At 42.8% G+C, this 19,671-nt stretch overlaps 1 protein-coding gene across 2 annotated transcripts in view; it reads left to right on the top strand.

Annotated features, from left to right (window-relative positions):
• The window catches only part of Rapgef5 (Rap guanine nucleotide exchange factor 5), a 234,747-nt gene that overhangs the window by 191,534 nt on the left and 23,542 nt on the right, over window positions 1–19,671 (top strand). For both annotated transcript variants that reach the window (NM_001395143.1, NM_001047915.2), the window contains 5 exons: window positions 675–753; window positions 3,050–3,199; window positions 7,515–7,612; window positions 9,977–10,099; window positions 12,041–12,219. In NM_001395143.1, the coding sequence (NP_001382072.1) occupies window positions 675–753; window positions 3,050–3,199; window positions 7,515–7,612; window positions 9,977–10,099; window positions 12,041–12,219 (629 nt within the window). The remainder of the gene's footprint in view (window positions 1–674; window positions 754–3,049; window positions 3,200–7,514; window positions 7,613–9,976; window positions 10,100–12,040; window positions 12,220–19,671) is intronic.

Below are 19,671 nucleotides of genomic sequence, written 5' to 3' on the forward strand. Positions count from 1 at the left end.
CCTGCTGTTCCCAAATTGATTAAAATTTTGAATTTTAAACTATTCATGTCCCTCCTTCTAAATCCAAGTAAGAATCTTAAGTGAAGGATCTTCCTTCCTCCGAGAGTAAGGAAGTCTTCTGAAGAGTTTTCACACTTTGAGCATGACAAGAGAGATGGTAGCAGTGTGTTGTATTTCCACCTAACTTGATGAGAGGGCCAGAGGAGGCGCTGGTCGGTGTTTGGCAGAATGTGGGTAGCCATAGTAGCCAGTGGCAGGAGTATGAAATGACCTCACAGAGTTCTGCTGTGCAAACTGGAAAAGGAAAGCTGAGGTTGCTGTAACTGTGTCTCAGAGCCTGTGTTGGAGTGGAGAAGGTGTCTTCCTAAAGAATCACGGGTGTTCCTGAAGTTTTCTCTAGCAGCATGCACTGAATAGACCGAGGGACTGTATGCCTGCCTCTGGCCTTGGCCCAGCTCCACACTGAGGCTCACAATCCCGACACCTGCGTTTGTTGATTGAAGCAACCCCATCTTTATTTCTCTTAAGATCAGATGGGTAGATTTTATATGCTGAGGGAAAAAAAATGGCTAGTCCTGACTAGTCACGTTCTTTTGGAACACGTTGTAAAGAGTTGTGACTTTGCAGGGGGCCAGAATCTATTTGTTCATTGTTCTTTTCCTCCCTCTTCACAGAATAAAGCCCTCTTCCATCAATTCAGTCTTAAGGAGAACTGGCTCCAGCATAGAGGAACTGTGGCCGAAACAGAGGAAAGTGAGTAGCCTTGTACAAGAGTCACCTCCTTCCTACAGAACTGCCTGCAACTGTCACGACTAGGATGCTAATATCAAATACATGGTTTTTCAAACCATATTCTTTCAATGACCGGGAATATTCTTAGTTTGGGAAGCAAGTGTTCTTTCAAAGACCAGGAATATACTTAGTTCGGGAAGCAAGAACAGAGATATGTGTACAAAGCTCTCTTGTATTCTGCAGCAGAGGTACAAAAGATGCTGCAAACCTGGCTTTTTCTTCCTTAAACCTTCACTCTGGCCCATGGCCCAGGATTGACCTGAAGGGCCACCAAAGCCAGTGCACAGAGCCTTAGCTGAGTCAGTCCCTGAGACTTAGAAAAGACAGACAAAAAGAAGAGGGTGGCTGTTCTTGTGGTGTGGGTTCTTGTGTTCTCTGAGGGAGAAGTTCTTGTGTAACTCTGGAGCATACCCAGAATGTATGTGACAGAGTCAGTGCTTAGGACTCATAACAGCCCACGGAGGCTGGGCATTCACCAGGCACAAGGGGAAAGTCCTGGTGAGCAGCCTGCATGGGCTTGTGTACTTTGTTACCACAGAACCTGAGTGGTGGCAGAGGTTCCTTGTCTGGGCAAAGGCTGAGGGAATGGCAGGAGAGACAGGGGAGTGGAATGCTCTTAAGAAGCTCCCCACGCTTCCTTTCTCCCCACGCTAAACTTCAACGTGTGGAGGCTGACTATCTGTTTGACTTTTTGAACAGTTCCAATATAAAATCTCTTCGTTTATTCTGCCCCGGGGTGTTTTGTCTGGTGCCTCTGGCAGAAAGCTTTCCGTTGTCTCATGTTAACTATCATCTGCCCCAATGAAAGAGCAAATGCAATTACCTTACCTCCTAATTCGTTAATCGCTGGCCTTCCTTGTCCATTTCTCTTACAATTTAATTGTGGAGTTTGCTAAGCTGAGCTTCTAAGAAGCTGGGCATTGCGAGGCCCTCCGGCCTCTTCTTGTTCATCAGTTTATTAAGCAAGGATAAACTCAACCTCTATTTAGTAGTTTATAGACTGGATCTTGGTTCAGAATCTCCACCTTGAGCAACCTAAGCAAAGCAAAGCTCCAATGGCTGGTGCAGGGAGTGAGCTCACTTGTGCCCCAGTGGCAGCAGCTTACTCCCTGACTTGGCTGCTTTTGCATTTCTGGAAAAATTTCCCTGGGTTTAGTCTGGTGATGCTATTTAAAAAGCACATGGCATTCTCCAAAAGCTATAACCCCCTGCTTGTCTTTGAGGAAGTATAGAGCAGACTATCTAAGTATATCATTGACCTGTTTAGTTTAGAGGCCCTAGTGCTTACACGCTAAGGGGAACTGTAGTAAGAAGTACCTTGTCACAGGGATGCTCATTACCAGTAAAACTATCTCTACTGTGCAAATGGTGAAGAAAATGTTTTTCCGGGACCCATTCATCCCAACGGTGATAATATCCTATTGATAATTAATAGCACTGCAAACAAAAAAAATAATTTTAAAGGTTAGAAATATGACCTCCATTTAAAAACTCGTCAGCACTTCAAAATGGATCAGGGCTGGAAGCTCATTCTTGAATGACTGAGAAAATTGCACACAAACACCAAGGCAAAAGACATACTTTCAGGTAAACTTAGAATCCTAATAGCGGGCTGAAGAGATGGCTCAGCAGTTGAGAGCATTGACTGATCTTCCAGCGTTCCTGAGTTCAATTCCCAGCAACCACATGGTGGCTCACAACCATCTGTAATGGGATCCGATGTCCTCTTCTGGTGTGTCTGAAGACAGTGACAGTTTACTTACATATAATAAATAAATCTTTAAAAGAAAGAGAAAAAAAAGAATCCTAATAGCAGGTGTACAGTTCTTGATCAGACCAGTGAGGCTGTCTTGAAATAGAGTGTAAAATAAAAATCCATGTGTTAGACATTTTGATACACCGCTTTGGGAGTTTTTAACAACTCTCAAGGGAGGAGTCCAAAAGTACAGTCTGTGGAGTGTGGTCTCATGCGACTTCAAGCAGACCGTCTATCACAAGCCCATGATGGGGTGACCAAGGGATTCCTTGCAGTATGGGAAACGGGTCAGCTGCTCCCCCGTGGTCCCTGGCCTCCTGCATTTGCAAGCACATGCTGGCAGGCTGGACCCTCACGTACTCATCCCAAGGTCACCTAGCTGCTCACACCTTACACCTAAAACAACAGCAAGGTAGACGACAGCTTGATTCGAGTCTGTCCCTCGTGGTCGCCATTCTCTGAATATGACCTGTTTGTTTGTTTGTTGTTTGACTTCTGCAGTTTTTTGCCACGTGTATGTGACGGAGCACTCCTACATCAGTGTGAAGGCAAAAGTTTCTAGTACAGCCCAGGAGATCCTGAAGGTTGTGGCCGAGAAGCTGCAGCGTGCCGAAGAGGATCTGGCTCTGGTGGCCATTATGTTCTCTGGAGGTACACTGTTTTCTGTCCCCGAATGTTAATCTTTCGCTCGATCTCCTCCAGAAGGAAGCTGACATCTTGTAGAATAGGCATGCTGCCCCTCCTTTCTCTGCCGCAGCTGGATGACCACAGTAACAATAGGAGGTGCCTACCAGAAGTGTTTCCATGACAACAGTGGGGGTACTACTGGATACTGAATTTCCTCCCTCAGAATTGAGTAGGAAAACGTGCCAGTGTTTTGAAATGTATTATAGAGCTTTCTGCACTTTTTTATGTTAAATAAGCCTTCCACTTTTCATATTTAAATTAACTTCAGAAATTGTTAAAGGATTAAATTACTGTGGGGAGGTTAGGGGGAAGGTGGCCTTGAACTAGTCATCTTGCTGGCTGAGAATTTAATACTTAGTCTCTGTTGGGAGACAGGAAACTGCACAGTAAGCCGCAGCTCGGGAGGCAGTGTCCTCTGAGGTGCTTGTGGCGAGCGGGCCCTTGTAACAGCTGCTCCTGATGGGCCTTGTTTGTCCTCCGAGAAACTTTATTGTGTGTTTTGAATAAGACCAAGTCCATTACAAGCCGACTTTATTGATCTGTGCAGCCTGAACAAACCCCTGTTTCACTGGAGCCTGTCACATCACAATGTCACTGGCTTCCTTCTGGCTTACGATCTTAATCTGATGTCTCACTGGCCCGGAGGAAAATACAAAAAAGAAAAGGTGACTAAGTGTGAGCAGTTAAAGTACCGTGTTAACCGTGAGGGGCGGGGGATGGGAGGAGCAGATACCCATGGCCTTTTACCCTCAGTAACTGTTCTTCAGGGAGAGAAGGACTCAGAGCACATGGGGTTAGAGCATCACTCCACATCCACATCTCTCCAGCCTCCATTTTGCTCACGGGCAGGTCAGATAGTCTGACAAGTCAACGCAAGTTGTACTCGCAAAGCCAAAACAAAACATAAAGCCACTCTCCCTAAGCCTAATAGGGTCCTAGAACTCTTACTGTACAGCCAAACAAAGCACCATCCTGGGTTGAGGGTGTAGCTTATTTGTAAAATGTAGACCTTACCCCTGTATAAGTCTCTGGGTCAAATCTCCAGAAAAACCTCTAACCCCAAATTACCTATGGGAAATCAAAGCAAAACGTTGCAGAGCATGTGGACCCCTCATGAATGTTAATAAGAGTGTATGTGTGTGTGTGGGGAGGGGTTGTTTGTTAAGTAAAGGCTGCTTTAGTTCAGAACCCAGGTTCAGTTCCTACCTTAAAACTATCTAGAACTCCAGGTACAGGGACTCTGACACCCTCTTCTGGCCTCCTTGGGTACTGCACTCACAGCGTACACTAACATGCAGGCAGACATACATTCATACACGTTACATACATACATAAATAAGTAAATAAATAAATAAATGATCTTAAGAAACAGAGACAGCTTATTAAGAAAGGAAACATACCCCCAAGAATGGGAATGGCTAGTGAACTGAAGGAAGACATTATAAAATAAAAGAATGATGTTTATTCCTGTCTGGCTTCCATTGAATGAGACGCAAACCAGGATTTATTTATTAGGCCCTCCGCAGTTACTGGCGGATTACCCCTATTCTAATTCCCGAGACTGGAGACTTCCCCAGCTGTGCTCCCCAGATACTTGCTGTTTCGATCTTCCTGGGTTATTTCTGCTCCAGCAGTCTGGTGTTCTGGGGAGGCATTTCACTCTGGCACGTGTTGCTGGTCCATCACGGCTAATGAAGACCCCCTGTTCTCTCTGTCTTCTCATCCTCCAAGCTCCTTTCTCTTCCTCTTTCCTCCCTCTCCTCGTGGTCCCTACCTGCAGCTCCCAGCCCAGTAACTCAAACTCCACCCCTCTCTATTCTCCCCGATAAGTAGTTGTAGCCATTTTAATTTAACCAATAGTTTCAAGTTGTGGAGCAAGGTTTGCATAACAAAAGCTGGTGCGTGTGAGAATTTCCTCATCTTGGGGCAACAGGATCTTGGGGTACAGAATTTAGCATTTGAATACACAGCAGCACCAGACCAATCTCCAACAAAGGATCTCCTCAGAAGCTTTGAATTTTTGATTACACGTTTCAGGCAGATATGTTAAAGGTGTTATATATTTTAAACGACCAGAATACTAAGTGGTTATAAGCAATATTCAACTTCATCAAAACTATCATTCGTCTCTCAGGCTAGTCCCACTAAGGAGAACAGCCACTGAGTCCCCAGTTAGCTTTTCCATATTCTTCCAAGTAATCTCTAAAATAGGGACCCTTGGTATCGTCTCTCATTTCACCAACCTGGGCTCCTGGTTTTCCAGACTCCTCTCCTCGTGTCACCTTGGAAGCCCAGAACCATGTGAGAATCTGATAGGCAATCTGGAAAGCCAGGGGGCTTCACTTCTTACTTTTGATGCCCATGATCCTGTGGATAAAAGTATATTGCAAACACATCCCACCACCAATGGTCACAATGCAGAAGTTAGAAAGGCACTGTCTAGACAAGAGACGCAGGAAGTCTGAAGCTCTAGGACTGGAAGAGGAGCAAACTTTGGTTTGGGGGACTTGTTGTGGTGGTGGTGGCATTTTTTGGACCAGGATCAGAAAGCAGCTTTAGGTGGGGATCTGATGGGTAAGCAAGTGGATGTGGATTTGGAGATGGTTATAATGGATCTGGGGGTGGCAATTTTAGAAGGAGCCCAGGTTAGGGAGGAGAAAGAGGAGGATGTGGTGGTGGAGGATCTGGATAGAGCAACCAGGATGGGGGGCTGTTGGAGGTGGTTATGACCACCGTGGTGGAGGAAATTTTGGAAAGTATAACCAGCAACCTTCCAACTCTGCTCCAATGAAGAGTGGAAACTTTGGTGGTAGCAGGAACATGGGAGGAGCATACGGTGGAAGGAAATATGGTCCTAGAGGAAGTGGGTGTGGTGGGAGGAGCCGATACTGAGTTTCTTCCTACTTCACTGTGTACACAGGACAGGGTGAGAGCCCTGAGGTAACAGAACAGCTTCAGGTTGTCAAGATAACAGTGTTAAGCAAACTCTTATCTCAGTCATGCCTAAAGGTGCAGAGATATGGCAGAAGAAGACCCCAGAGCCGGGCAGAGAGCCATTTTGTGAATGGCTTGGATTATTTAAATAACACGACCTTACTGTGGAGGAAGGATTGCACATGATGCCTTTGAGACAGTTTCTTATCCCTTTAATGGTTCTTCCATTCTAGCGGTCTGTCTAAGAGTGTAGAAGCATTCCTTCTTTGATAACGTTAAATTTGTAAGTTTCAGGTAACTCCCCGAAGCCTTTTTAAAGATTTTTTCCCCAAAAGTTTCTGAAAAGCTGTTGGCCAGGATCACGATGTAATAAGACGTAAAAATTTAAAATTTTCAAGATGAAAGTGTGTGTGTATAGAGTTAAGGAAGCCGTTGTACATTTATTTATATCTAACAAGATAATCGTGAAACAAACAGCAAAAGCCTTTTGCAATAAGGAAATAAAGAAGCTGTCTCTGCAGAGAGATTCAGCCCTTGGATTGCATTTTGTAAAGCAGGCCTTCCAAGAAACAGTCATCGGTGTTTTCATTCATCGTATAAGCTTTATATCTGATGTTAGGGAAATAGATCGATTCATTTTCTAGAAAGGGAACGCGTAAGCAGTTTGGTAGTTTGTGTCAAAGGCTTTACAAACGTTCCCTTTAGCTCAGTCATTCCAGACCGGGTGAAGTCTGTCTTTAAAAGCTCGCCCATGTGTTAAACAGACAGGGATTTATATGCAAGGACGTTGACTTCAGCAATGTCTGTTACGGCTGCTGAAGTCATAGAACCATCTATCAAGGCTCTGTTACGGGCCAGGCCTTGTGCTAGTTCTTAACGTATAGTAATTTATATGGCCGAAAAGGGAAGCCATTAAATGTTCGGCGTTCAAGGGATGATTAAATGGTGGCGTAATGGGCTGTTATATAACCAATTAAATATAACGTATAAACAGTAAGTAAATGCTTATAATTATAAAGTCATATAGGATTAATTACTAGTGCGAGTGTGGGAACAAGTGCACGTGCGCTTTAATATGCTGGTGTGCAGGCTCACGAGGTTATTTTGGACAGAGGGGGCTATGAGTAAATTTTCCCATCTACCTGAAACTGTCCTGTTCAGCTCAGGAGGGCCACGCTAGGAGGCGATGTTCCTAACATCATGCCAAAGCATGCGAAAATAAACGCACTCACCTGAAGTCTGTTTACATACTTTTAAACATTTTTCTTGAGCAAGTTTTATTCACGTATGTAATTCGTAGGCTCACCTGTTTCTAACTACTCTCTCCCTTTTTTTTTAAATAAAGAAAAGCATGAATTTCAGCCAAATGACTTGGCCATTTCCAAATCCCTGGAGGCATCTGGTCGGATATACGTCTACCGGAAAGATCTGGCTGACACTTTGGTAAGGACTTTGACACTGTCCCTTGAAACACCAGTACCAAATTCAGCAATTCTTCATGCTTTATAATGAAAAAAAAAATTAAGCTATTTTTCTCTTGCAACCATGAGTTGCCAAGTGACATATCTTTTACAAATCAGAGCCCTGAGTTAAGAGATTAGCCTCTCTAGAATCAGCCTTACTTTTTTTTTTTTCTGATAAAAAGTATTCAAAGTTGTGACTAGCCTCTTCTTTCTTTTGGGGAGCTGTATGGGCATGGGGTTGAGAAATGATCCCATTGAACTGAGACAGAAGAGCCTGTCCTTTTGACTGTCCCATTTCCTTAAGTAAAAGGTAGATTTTTCAGCCCTCCCTTTACGCAGTGAGTCAGTAACTATGGGATGTCAGATACCTGTGAAGAGCAAGATTTGAAAAGGTATAAATGAACCTGCCCTTCAGATTATTCTCAGTGTAACGTTTAAAAACATTTTGTCTCAGGGGCCATTAGAAGTGCTTTGTGGGACTTTTCCTAGACAGTGAGTTTGATTTTTATTCTTGCCCATGAAAGAAAACAGTCTAAAGTGTTGCTTTTGAGCGTTATTCCCAAGAAAAACCCTCACTCCAGCTGTCCCCCATGCCCTCCTTCTTCAGCCACAGTTACCTGGTATAATCCTCACCAGGGCTTTATTATAAAGGGCCTCTCAGAGAGGCTAAGGTGGGCATGGGTGATGGGAAATAAGCAGATGCCATGAGCTACGGTCTAAGACGACCAAGACTCTCCTGCCCTCCAGCATTTTCTACAGCTGCTTTGGACACCCTGGAATATGTCCTTGTGGGTAGCAGATTTAGGAATTTCATCCTCAGGGTAGTTACCTAAAATCCAGCATGGTTGGGGTCTATGGCATGAGGGCTCACTGTAACCACAAACACTTTCTCGTGGATTAACCAATCTTCCTCAAAATCAAACCCGGAGGGTAGAGTAGAAAATTTAAAGTATTGCCTGGATAGGGCAATGGTCAGCCTTGAGGAACCACATGGTGGAAGAACTGTGCTAAAGGGCAAATTTGAGGGAAAATAAAGTAGACAAAAGGCCAGGTTAACCCATAATTCCGCTGTTAACTCCGACGCTGTAGTCTGCTTTGGTCTTATTTCAGTGCCTTGTCCCACCCTAGCAGACAATCCCTGAGAAACCTTCCCTCTGCGCCACAGAATCTATAAGTTCACAGGTTTAGTCAGTGCCTCTGACTCAGGACTACATCCTCGGAGAGGCTGAGAGGCCATTTGTTCTTGACAGGCTCGCCAGGCAGTCTCCCCTGTGGGGAAGTCTGAATGTCAGCTGTGTTAGGTTTTTGTTTTGTTTTGTTTCTTTTTAATAGCAAACATTTTCATAAACATCAAAGTCCTAAAACTGGCATGTAATCTGCATAATTTACTTTTGCAGAATAGGCCTTGTCCTTTTAAAAAAGAAATACCCATTCTGGAAACTGACCCCAGGGACCTCATAGACGGTAGACAGGCATAATTGCCCCATCAGTGGGTCACACCACAGCCGATTTCCGGTCTTTCGGAAACTCTCAAATGAGGAAATGTGTAGTTTAATTAGAAAGTGCCAGTAATTTTAGAGAAAATATCAAATTTCTTATTTAATAACTTCAAAGGTGGTGATAGAGTTAAGGCTGTATTGTCAATGTTAATAGTCTCATGCCAGATTCGGAAGGAAGTGTACTCTTAGCAACCTACCTGTGTGATTAGCCCCCATCTCCAGGAGGGAAAAACCAAAGCAAGGCAGTTGTTACATAGAATTAGTCACGGGGGCTCTAAATAAAATCGCTTTTATTTTTATTTCATGTCAGATTTTTCACTTTCCAAGGACCTTGTAATAAAATTTGTAAGCATGTGTCCGGGATGAGACTGGTAAAGGGTAATTCCTGTACGAGCCATGTCTGCCTTTATTGAAGTGCTCTGTGACATTTCTTTTGTTTGTTTTTATACTAACCCTCCTGGCACATTAATTTTTGCCAGAAGCCAAAGTGATTCCAGGGCTTTCAGTTTCATTATGCTGTCTGTCAGGGCTGTGTTTTATAATCAGATTTGTGGACGTGGGGAGGCTGGTGGGGGAGGGGGCGAGGCAGGCTGAGCTCGTGGGGGGAGTGGGGGAGGGGCAGGCTATCTGGGTGAAGTGTCATTGATCACATTTGACTGTTGCAGGGCTGTTTCCTAAATTGGCTGTAACTCACTGACAGTGAACAGAGCAGGGGAAATATTAAGTGCACTCAGAAAAGATTACTTCTCTAATCTGGGTTTCTAGAGCCTTTCCACAGGCAGCCAATTCACTGTGAAACATTTGGGAACTGTTGAAGATCCTTTTGCTTCTGTCTGTTGGTTTAGAATCCTTTTGCAGAAAATGAGGAATCCCAGCAAAGGTCGATGAGGATTTTGGGGATGAACACTTGGGACCTTGCTCTGGAATTAATGAGTTTTGATTGGAGTCTGTTCAATTCAATCCACGAGGTAAGCAGAGAGTGAAAAGACTCAGAACTGCTAAATGTCACTTTAACATTCAACTGAATGGTTTCTTTCTTTTATTCTCTTTTCTTTTCTTTCTTTCTTTCTTTGTGTGTGTGTGTGTGTGTGTGTGTGTGTGTGTGTGTGTGTGTGTGTGTGTGACATTTGAGGGTTTATACAGTTGTGCTAGCTAGGTAGGGTACTGTGGTCTAAAAGCTATCTAGAGGAATTAAAAATATCGAAAGTCTGCCCCATCCTGGGGAAATCAGACGATGTACCATGCTTTCTTTGGTCCTTGTTCTATTGTGGGTTTAGTATGAGGTAAGGGTGGCTATGCTGGGTTTATATGTACAGATACCTGTAGGCAAGAGTATGATTTGTGGGGATGTGATTTTATAGATTTATACTGATATATAATGCTGTAATGAGATTGAAGAGTAATTTTACCTTTAGTGTTAAGATTTCCATTTTTCTCTATATGCATATATACATTCACCTTTTTACTTAGGAATATTTCACAAATTTTAAAATGTGCTATGAAACTTCAAATACTACCTTATAAATTTTACATTTTGTGTATATGAACATGTTCCCTGGGGACATATTATAACGTTTATGAATTGTATGCTGGAAGCAAAGTGCTACTGACAGCTTGGTGGTAGCAATGCTCACAGGAATCAGGAGATAAAAGTGCCACAGGTTTATAACCATGTGGTGCGTTCATCATGGTAAGAAACACTTCCTTCTGTCATAGTCTTTCCTTCTGGAGGGACTCATGACTGATTTTTAAGAGACCCATAAGCCTTTCATTCTACAGTATCTGTTAAATTTGTTCATATTTTATCATTAAAACATTTCAGCACTGTAAGCCATTTTGAGTGTGTTGTGAGCTCACTCAGGCTAGTGGAAGTGTCAGTCAAGATGGATCCGCCTCTGCTTGTGCAGTGTGGTTCCTTTCACCCAGTTACAAACCAATCTCTTTACTGCCTTGCCCGTGGTCACACTAAATAGTTACTGGTCTTGGCTTGCATTTGTGAACTTCTGCACTTTGCCCTTAATCTCGGTTTTATTTCTGTTCATGATGTCTTCATAACACTAATTCTCAGAGGAGGGGCAGCTTTCACACCAGAACCGTCAGCACCGCCTGAGATGCCATGCACAGGCATGGTGGTGCCCACCTATAGTTTTCAATACTTGGAAGGCTAAGGCCAGAGAGTCACCGAGGCCACAGGTTCAAGATCAGCCTGAGCAATAGGGTGAGACCTAGTCTCAAACGACGTATTAGCCCTTCATAGACTACTAATAAAAAGTGAGGGAGGAACTACAGTAACCTCAGCTTCATCAGTGTTGTGGGTGGTTCTGAGGATACCATAATAATTTGTGTTGGCCCTGATGTGTGGTAGCAAATGCCAGTGTCATTTGTTGGCATATGTAGGCACTCTTTTTTAGTCCTGTGGTTTAAACTTGAGAATGTTCCAGATTTTGTACCAGGATATCTTTATATTTGAGGGTGGAAGAGGTTGTATAAGGCTTCTAGGTAAACAGTTTTGAACAAAGTATCTTATAGTGTCTTATCTCTGTGCTTGTGCAATGTGGTTACTCCCATAAGAGGCATGCACTAGGTTACAAAGGAACTAAAGATAAGTTAATTTGAATCTGCCTTGTAGTCATCTGCTGTATTTTCTGTTAACACACTACACACTAAGGATACAAATAAACTAAAGATTCGCTAGTTTGAATCCACTCTGTAGTCATCTGCTATATTTGCTGTTAACACACTAAGGATACAAATAAACTAAAGATTCGCTAGTTTGAATCCACTCTGTAGTCATCTGCTATATTTGCTGTTAACACACTAAGGATATAGGAGAGTCTTGAAACAGCTCGTAAAGTGATTGAATTTTGCACCAGCTTGACTTGACCTAAAAATATCCATGTTTCTTTCAGCAAGAACTCATCTACTTCACATTCAGCAGACAGGGGAGCGGAGAGCACACTGTGAACCTCAGCCTTCTGCTCCAGAGATGTAACGAGGTCCAGCTCTGGGTGGCCACGGAGATTCTGCTCTGCAGCCAGCTAGGCAAGCGCGTGCAGCTGGTGAAAAAATTCATCAAGATTGCTGCTCAGTAGGTTTCTAGGGGTAGGAGTGTTGTGTCTCTTGTCTGCTTGAGAAAGCAAGGTGGTGTGGATTACAGAATTATTATTGTTGTTGTTGTTGTTATTATTACTATTATCATCATCATTAATTATCATCATCATTAAATTATTACTATAACTATAACTACTACTATAACTATGGCTACTATTCCTTATAATGATATGAAGGGTTGGGATATAAAAATGTTATACTGAGTTACGTGACCAAACGTTTAAAAGGTCTTTTTCTGAATATTTATGCCTTTGCATTTGAAGTATTCATATCTTAAAGTAAATGTCAAAATACCAGACTAAAGCACTGGGCTGTGTGCTTAGATGCTCTATAATCAGGTAGTAAGCACTTGTATAATATGACTGATGGTACTGCAGTGGGCTAGGGAAATAAAAAGATGATGTGTGTGTGGTAGTGGTGTCATGGAAAGTCAGGGGCATGCTTGGATCCTGCTCATGGCTCCTTAACACTTACTGTGTGAGCTTCTGCAGACTTGTCAGCTGAAAGTCCCTGCACATCACCCTCTGGGTGCATCTCATAACCCAGCTACTACTCTGAATATGTCTCCCAGGCCTTTCGTGCTCCAACCTTGAATTCATATGGTTGACCCCGTGGTTGCTCCTTTTACCCATTGATTGCATTATTCTTCAAGACTGTGGGTCAAAGTTTCTTTCTATAGGATATCCCTGACTTACATGTACAGGATCAAAATTACCCCATGCATACACATGTTTTACCTTTTTTAATTTTCTTTGTTATGGTTATTAAACTTACCTGTGTGTGTAGGATTCTTTCACTGTGCCACATTTACTCCCAAAGGACTGGGGCTGTGTGTAATTGATGAGTGTAACTGAGAAACTGTATAGAGCATGGCAATTAAGAGTGACTCAGTGAATGTTGAGAATACTGGGATGGGGGGCTCTTTAAAATGAGAGTGTGTGGCTTGGGTGATGGTCAGTAAGGACAGTACTCGATATGCAAGCATGAGCGCCTGAGTTGAGCCCCTGCAACACTCATGTAAAGCCAGGTGTGGCCCTACTCACCTGTAACTCCAGCACTGGAGGCAGAGGCAGGACAGTCTGGGGGGCTCCCATTTGACCTGAAGTGGCAAGCTCCACACTCAGTGAGAAACCTCATCTCAGAAAGTAAGCTGGATCTGGACATGGTACAGCACATTTAATAGCAGAACTATCCAGGCAGCAGCAGACAGATCTCTAGGAGTGCAGGCTGGCCTGGTCTACATAGTGAGACCTTATCTCAAGAATATAAAAATAAATCAAAAAAGGCCTCCACACAGCAGAAGATGAGCACACATGTGTGTATATGCATGCATGCACGTGCGCGTGAATACACACACACACACAGGAGCATGATGAACATCTACATAGATACATTATAAATACATATAAAGAATTGTTTGCACAGCTTTCCAGTATAGGCGAACAGCATACATCCAAATCTCCCCCGGTGTTTTTTGTCTCCTGGGTTTTCACATTTTATTCCTTGTCTTTTGAAGTTGTGTTCACAGCAGACAGTTCTCAAGGACAGCTGTCTCTGGGTTATCTGCATGGGATAAGCCTCAGGATCTCTGTATATCAAAATCCTTGGGTGTCCAGGTCCCTTGTACAGAGCATGTAACAGGCACATGCTCTCCTACACAATGCCATGTAGTGCTGTCAAATACTTGTTACACTGTTACATTATTCTAAAAAGCAACTGTAGAGAAAGAAAGAGAGGATTAGTCTCACCTTAGGGGGGGACCATGGTCTTTCCCAGGTGAGGGGGAGCCATCATACCCAAGTGTGAGGGTAGTTAAAATGCCAGTGGGGAAAGATGGGATACAGCCCCTTATAGGAGCAGAAGTAACTTCCATGGTCAGCAAGGGAGGCTGGGAAATGTAGTCCTTCAACAGGAAACTATTATTCCTAACTTAGGAGATACAGAAATGCAGGACAGAGTAGCTGTTGTCTGTTGAGCAGGTTCTTGGTTGGAGAGAGTAGTTCTGGATCCCTTGATCAGGACTGTCCTCTGGTTATGAAGGAGAGAACTTGATTCACTACAATGGATCAGGAAATTGCCATCCTGTATTTCCTGTAGAGATGTGGAAAATAATTAGTAGAGGGCCAAAGGCAGATGATTCGGTTACAGAGAGATTTCTAGGAAATCTGGGAGGTTTCCTGGGAAGGTTGAGGGAAGAGCAGAACAGGAGAGAGGGCGAACATAATGTTGATTCAGGGTGACAGTGACTGGTCCCATGGCCAGGACTGTTGCACCAAAAATGAGCTAACAGAGTGGGAGGGAGCCACAGAGCATTAATGGAAGGGAACAGAGGAAACTAGAGGACTAATGTAAAGAATTGTGTCTGACCTGGGGTAAAAGGGATGAAGGCCCCTTTTAGCTATAATTCTCCACAACATCTAAAAGGCCATTTTGCAAATGTATCAGGGACAAATGGAGCTGTTGTAGTAGAGTGAAAGCCATTGGGAGAGATTGCAAGGAACATTTTGTTTAGGTGTAGGGTGAAGTTCAGTAAGACATTTAAAAGACAGGGTGAAAACAGGTCTGATGATAATAAGGAAGAAGTATCAGCAGGAGGACCCAAGTAGGAGGGGACCAGAATGAGTAGTTGTCTGGTCCCTGTCTTTACACCCTATTTCAAACCAGATAGGATCTGTTGTCTTGGAAGCAGCCTTGTTTGCAGAGGAAGGCTTACAACCCATCCTTAGCAAGATCTTTTAAATCTTGGAGTACTGCAGTAGTCAAGGAGTCAAGCAGGTCCTTAAGGATGTTAAGCAGTCTGAGCTGCTGAGACAGAAGTTAACTGATGCAAAGAAGGCTTGAGTCCACATGTTTTGGTTCTGAGTCCCACAGTCAATGTCCAGAGTGTAAAGAAGAGGGATGAGTTGAATGGTCCATGGCCCACTACTCCCCAAATTCAGACTTGAATTTGGACCATTTACCTGAGTTCTGTAGTAGGATAAAGTAACAATAATTAGCTGCTTGTTACTTCAGTCTTCTGCATAAGGAACAAGGACCTGGAAACTTTCTAAAAGAAACAGTTAAAGTCAGTATCCAGAATAGAAAGTGTCTAAGTGGGGCTGGGGATTTAGCTCAGTGGTAGAGCGCTTACCTAGGAAGCGCAAGGCCCTGGGTTCGGTCCCCAGCTCCGAAAAAAAAGAACCAAAAAAAAAAAAAAAAAAAAGAAAGTGTCTAAGTAAACTTTGTGTATGTGTTTGAAATATTAACAATTGCAGGCATTATTTGGTGAACAAAAACAGTATCTTAAGTAAAACAAAGTTTTCAATTAGAAACAATTTGATAAAGTACAATTTTAAAAATTGGTATTTACTTTAAATGACCATATCTAGTATTTGAAAATATGACAATACAAACTTTGTTAACATCAAATTGTTATATCTATATTCTAAGAAACAATTTAGTTGTAAGTTGTGTTTTCCAGAAAGAAATGATTTCCAACTTGAAGAGTATACTCCCAGAGACCGTGTCTGCTTTGCCAAGAGTTTACTTTACAAAGTTTTCTAAAATTAACCCTATTAACAGAACTCTTAACAAATCTCTACATTTTCATTCTAAAACTCAACCAATCTATGAAAGATGAAAGTAGCCAGTCATATCAAAGCTGTGATAAATAATTACATGTAGCCCAGACTGAATTGACAAAGAATGCTAAAGCCAACACTTTGTTCCTTTTATCAATGGACAGATTTCTAGGTCGCCACATACTGACAGCCATAAGCGTAATTTTTAACATCATTCTATCTAAAATAGATTGGTTGTTTAGAGGCACAATTTATAAAACAAGATAACCAAATTAAATAGGCTTTAGCAAATATTGGTTTGGAATTTCTTTCAAAATATCCACAATCATCACTACTGAAGCTTGTATCCTCCTAGTGGGCTTCAAGGTGAGAGCACAGGCACTGGGCTGGAGGCTCAATCTGGATAGAGACCAGATTTTATTCTCAAAGCACCACAAAGGTGATCCCAGGTTGGAGAGAATCTCCTTCAGCAAAGTCATCTCCTCCTCAAGACTCTGAGGTCTTACAATATTTCTTAAAAGAATAATTTGTTGGTTCTACAGGTATAAAACCAACTGTCAAAAATACTGCTTGGATATTCTGAATAACTTTCCAATGCTTTGAGTTTGATTACGGAGTAAATGACATCTTCCTTTGATGAGGGAGCATGGGTAGTTAAGGTATAGATCCTGAAATCAGCTTTTGCTAAGAGAAAGAACTGAAAGCCAGGGTAAAGGGCAAGACCAACTGAACTAGGATAGAGGTCCCATAATAGCCCAGTGGTAGGTTCTCATGTTTACAGCATCCTGAGTAACTACTCAACTCTCTGTTGCATTTAGGCTGTGGGTGCAGACGCTGAGATCCTCCACTGGGCAAGGGACTCTATTTCCCTGTCATGTGAGGCAGGATTCATCTTCAAATAAGGAGATTTTATATCTTGGTTCAGTGTACATCTCTGAGTTGGTCAGGCCTATGTAACCAGAGCTGGTCAGGCCTATGCAGCTGGAGGCAGAAGTAGCCTTCTTGTTGGTCTTATTTCTCATCCATCCTTGTTCTATGCTGATGATCTTCCCTCAAAGGCAACTTGTGAGCCTGGGGGTTTCCTGCTATGCAAATATATTGTAAGTTTAACCCATTTTACTAAACCATTCAATTTTTACAAACAATTTTTTAAATGTATTTATTTATTATATATGAGTACACTGTAGCTGTCTTCAGACACACCAGAAGCGGGCATTGGATCTCATTACAGATGGTTGTGAGCCACCATGTGGTTGCTGGGAATTGAACGAAGGACCTCTGAAAGAGCAGTCAGGTGCTCTTAACCGCTGAGCCATCTCTCCAGCCCTACAAACAATTTTAATATACCTGATTTTAAATATTTATATTAAGTTTAAACTTGTTTTGACTTACTTGCTTCAGGATTAACTTTGTAACATATAGAGAAAGCTATATAATAAGATGTAAATTGATATCTCCCTCTAAATAAATTTTATTTGTACTTATGGTGACTTGCCATTAACTTGTATAGCTCAATTATCTTTAACAGTTTATAATGTTACTAACCCTTTTAAAAGATTAGGATTTTGTAATTTCATCTCCATCAAGTTTTAGCCTTAAAAAAAATCATTCTTTGATTAAAGATCCTTTAGGTTCAAAATAAACTTGAAACCATAAGTATAGTCCGCGGAGAAAATCAGGACTTCATTTTCCTGATCCTTTTATAATGTATTTTTTACAAAATGCCAGGTTTTTCTTTTCTTGTTTTATGACACATTTTGAAGGCACGCCATCTTGGAAGCCTGGTGTTACCTCCTTGGTCTAATAAAAGGGCGATAGAATGATTAGCAGAAAATGATTAGCTTAGTTGACTTATACCACATGGTCACCTTACCCATGATGGCAGTGAAGTCACATGGTTCACTCTTTCTTTTACCTTGGTCACATGGCTCTCCTCGGGCACGCACCCTTTCCCTAAACCGGAGTTGAATCCAAGTACGGTAGGATATAACAAATTAATTTTATCTATATATAGACTTTTTTAAGTCATACTTAGTGAACTTATAAATTCTAAAATAAAGAAAGTTAGTTTTAACAAAAGCTTTAAACAAAACCAGGAAAAAGGAGAGGAGAATTCAAAAAGTTGAACACCTTGCCATTGGACCTCTGTAGAAAGTTTACTTCCTAATTGTTCTAAGATGCTGTCTTTTCCTGGCTGTTCTGCTTTGTTCTCCTTTTATTTTTTCTGTTCCAGAGTCAGGTGGCCAACCTGACACAGAAGAGAGACTTGAAGGAAACTTAAACAAATATGCATGGGTCTGGGGCAGATGGGCCGAAACCCAACTCCAGAGCCAGCCTTCTCGGTACCATAGAAATAATTTCCCCATACCCAGTTCTGTGAGACTGAACCCAGTGATCTACACACCTGTAACCAGTGTGTGTGTGTGTGTGTGTGTGTGTGTGTGTGTCTGTGTCTGTGTCTGTGTGTGTCTGTGTGTGTCTGTGTGTGTCTGTGTGTGTCTGTGTGTGTCTGTGTGTGTGCAGATAGGAGCAGACTACTAAAGATGCTTTCACCTCTTAGCTGTTAAAGATACAAGACAGATTTTTCCAGGCTTGGAGAGGCAGAAACAGAAGTAGGCCAGAAGAATATGGCAAAAACAGTTCTGTGTTATCTCAGTTAGGAATGTTGTCATTTGATGCAAGGTTGCAGGCCCAGCCTGCACTCTGGCTCTGGGTGTGGTTGTCAGCCAGAGCCTAAAGAATTAAAGCGTGAGTTTTACAGGCCCTCGGACCACGCTGCTGTGCCTTTTATCTTACAGAGTTGTCTAAATTAGTTTATATATTAGAAACAGAACGTTCCGAATCTGGGACAGCAGTGACCATTTATCCAGTGTGCAGTGAGGCAAGATTTGCACAGAAAGGCAAAATAGTAAGAGAGAGAGTTACCAGTTTCCTGATTGGAGCTCCTTTAAGTTTGTCCTCAAACAGGCCAAAGGAGTGTCTTTTGGCACAGAAAACTTAGAACCTATGTCTGGGCCCAGGACCTAGGTACTGCCCTATGCTAGAGGTCAATGTCCAGTTGAGTAGACCAAATGACCCTGGAATGAAGGGGTTTACCCAACCTCTATAACCCCAGGGTTAAGGAGCCATAGAGCCAATGGAAAGTTGTCAGACCTTTCGGCTGAGCAGGTGGTCTTGCAGACAGTGGTTAAGTCTCAGGCACCTTCAACCAGATAGACCTTAAAGTGTTCCAGAAGGTGTCTACAGTGAGCCTCCAAGCCCAAGTAGGTTCCTCAGAGTTAGTCCCACAATTACTTGTCTCAGTGTTTTTCTGTGTTACCTGTGTGTTCTGTCGAAGACAGTATGGCCTCCCTGGGTCTTCGGCACCACCGCTGGATTATTCGGGCAGCTGTAAAGAGAGAAGAAAGACTCAGTCTGCCTTTCAGTGGGATCATGTTTATTCGCTGTGAGGGGGCATCTTGTCACCCATATGTGTGGACCGCCAAAATGCTACAGGGGAAGGTGGGCACAGCCACTTGAAAAGATGGCAGTGGGTGGGAATGACTTCCGTGAGCTTCAAGGGGGGTGGGGATGGGAAGCTTCGTCCTTCAGCAGGGAGCTGCCATCTATACTGACTTGTTTAGGGAATCCGGGCAAGGAAGACAGCCCCTGTAGTTCAGTGTAAGTGTAGCCATGTGGGATAACTGCCTGTTACTGGATCTGAGACTGGTTAAAGCTACAGCTCCAAATTCTGTGGGTGTGGGGGGCTGGATGCACACGTCAGCCCGGCACGATAGGAAGAGCAGATTGCCTGTTCTGTGTGTGGATCTGGACAAGACCTTGTGGGAAATCAGGCTTCAGGCTAAAGGTGCTCCCCACCATAGTTCAAC

The sequence above is a fragment of the Rattus norvegicus genome, chromosome 6 (genome assembly GCF_036323735.1).
Source record: "Rattus norvegicus strain BN/NHsdMcwi chromosome 6, GRCr8, whole genome shotgun sequence".
Classification (NCBI taxonomy): domain Eukaryota; kingdom Metazoa; phylum Chordata; class Mammalia; order Rodentia; family Muridae; genus Rattus; species Rattus norvegicus.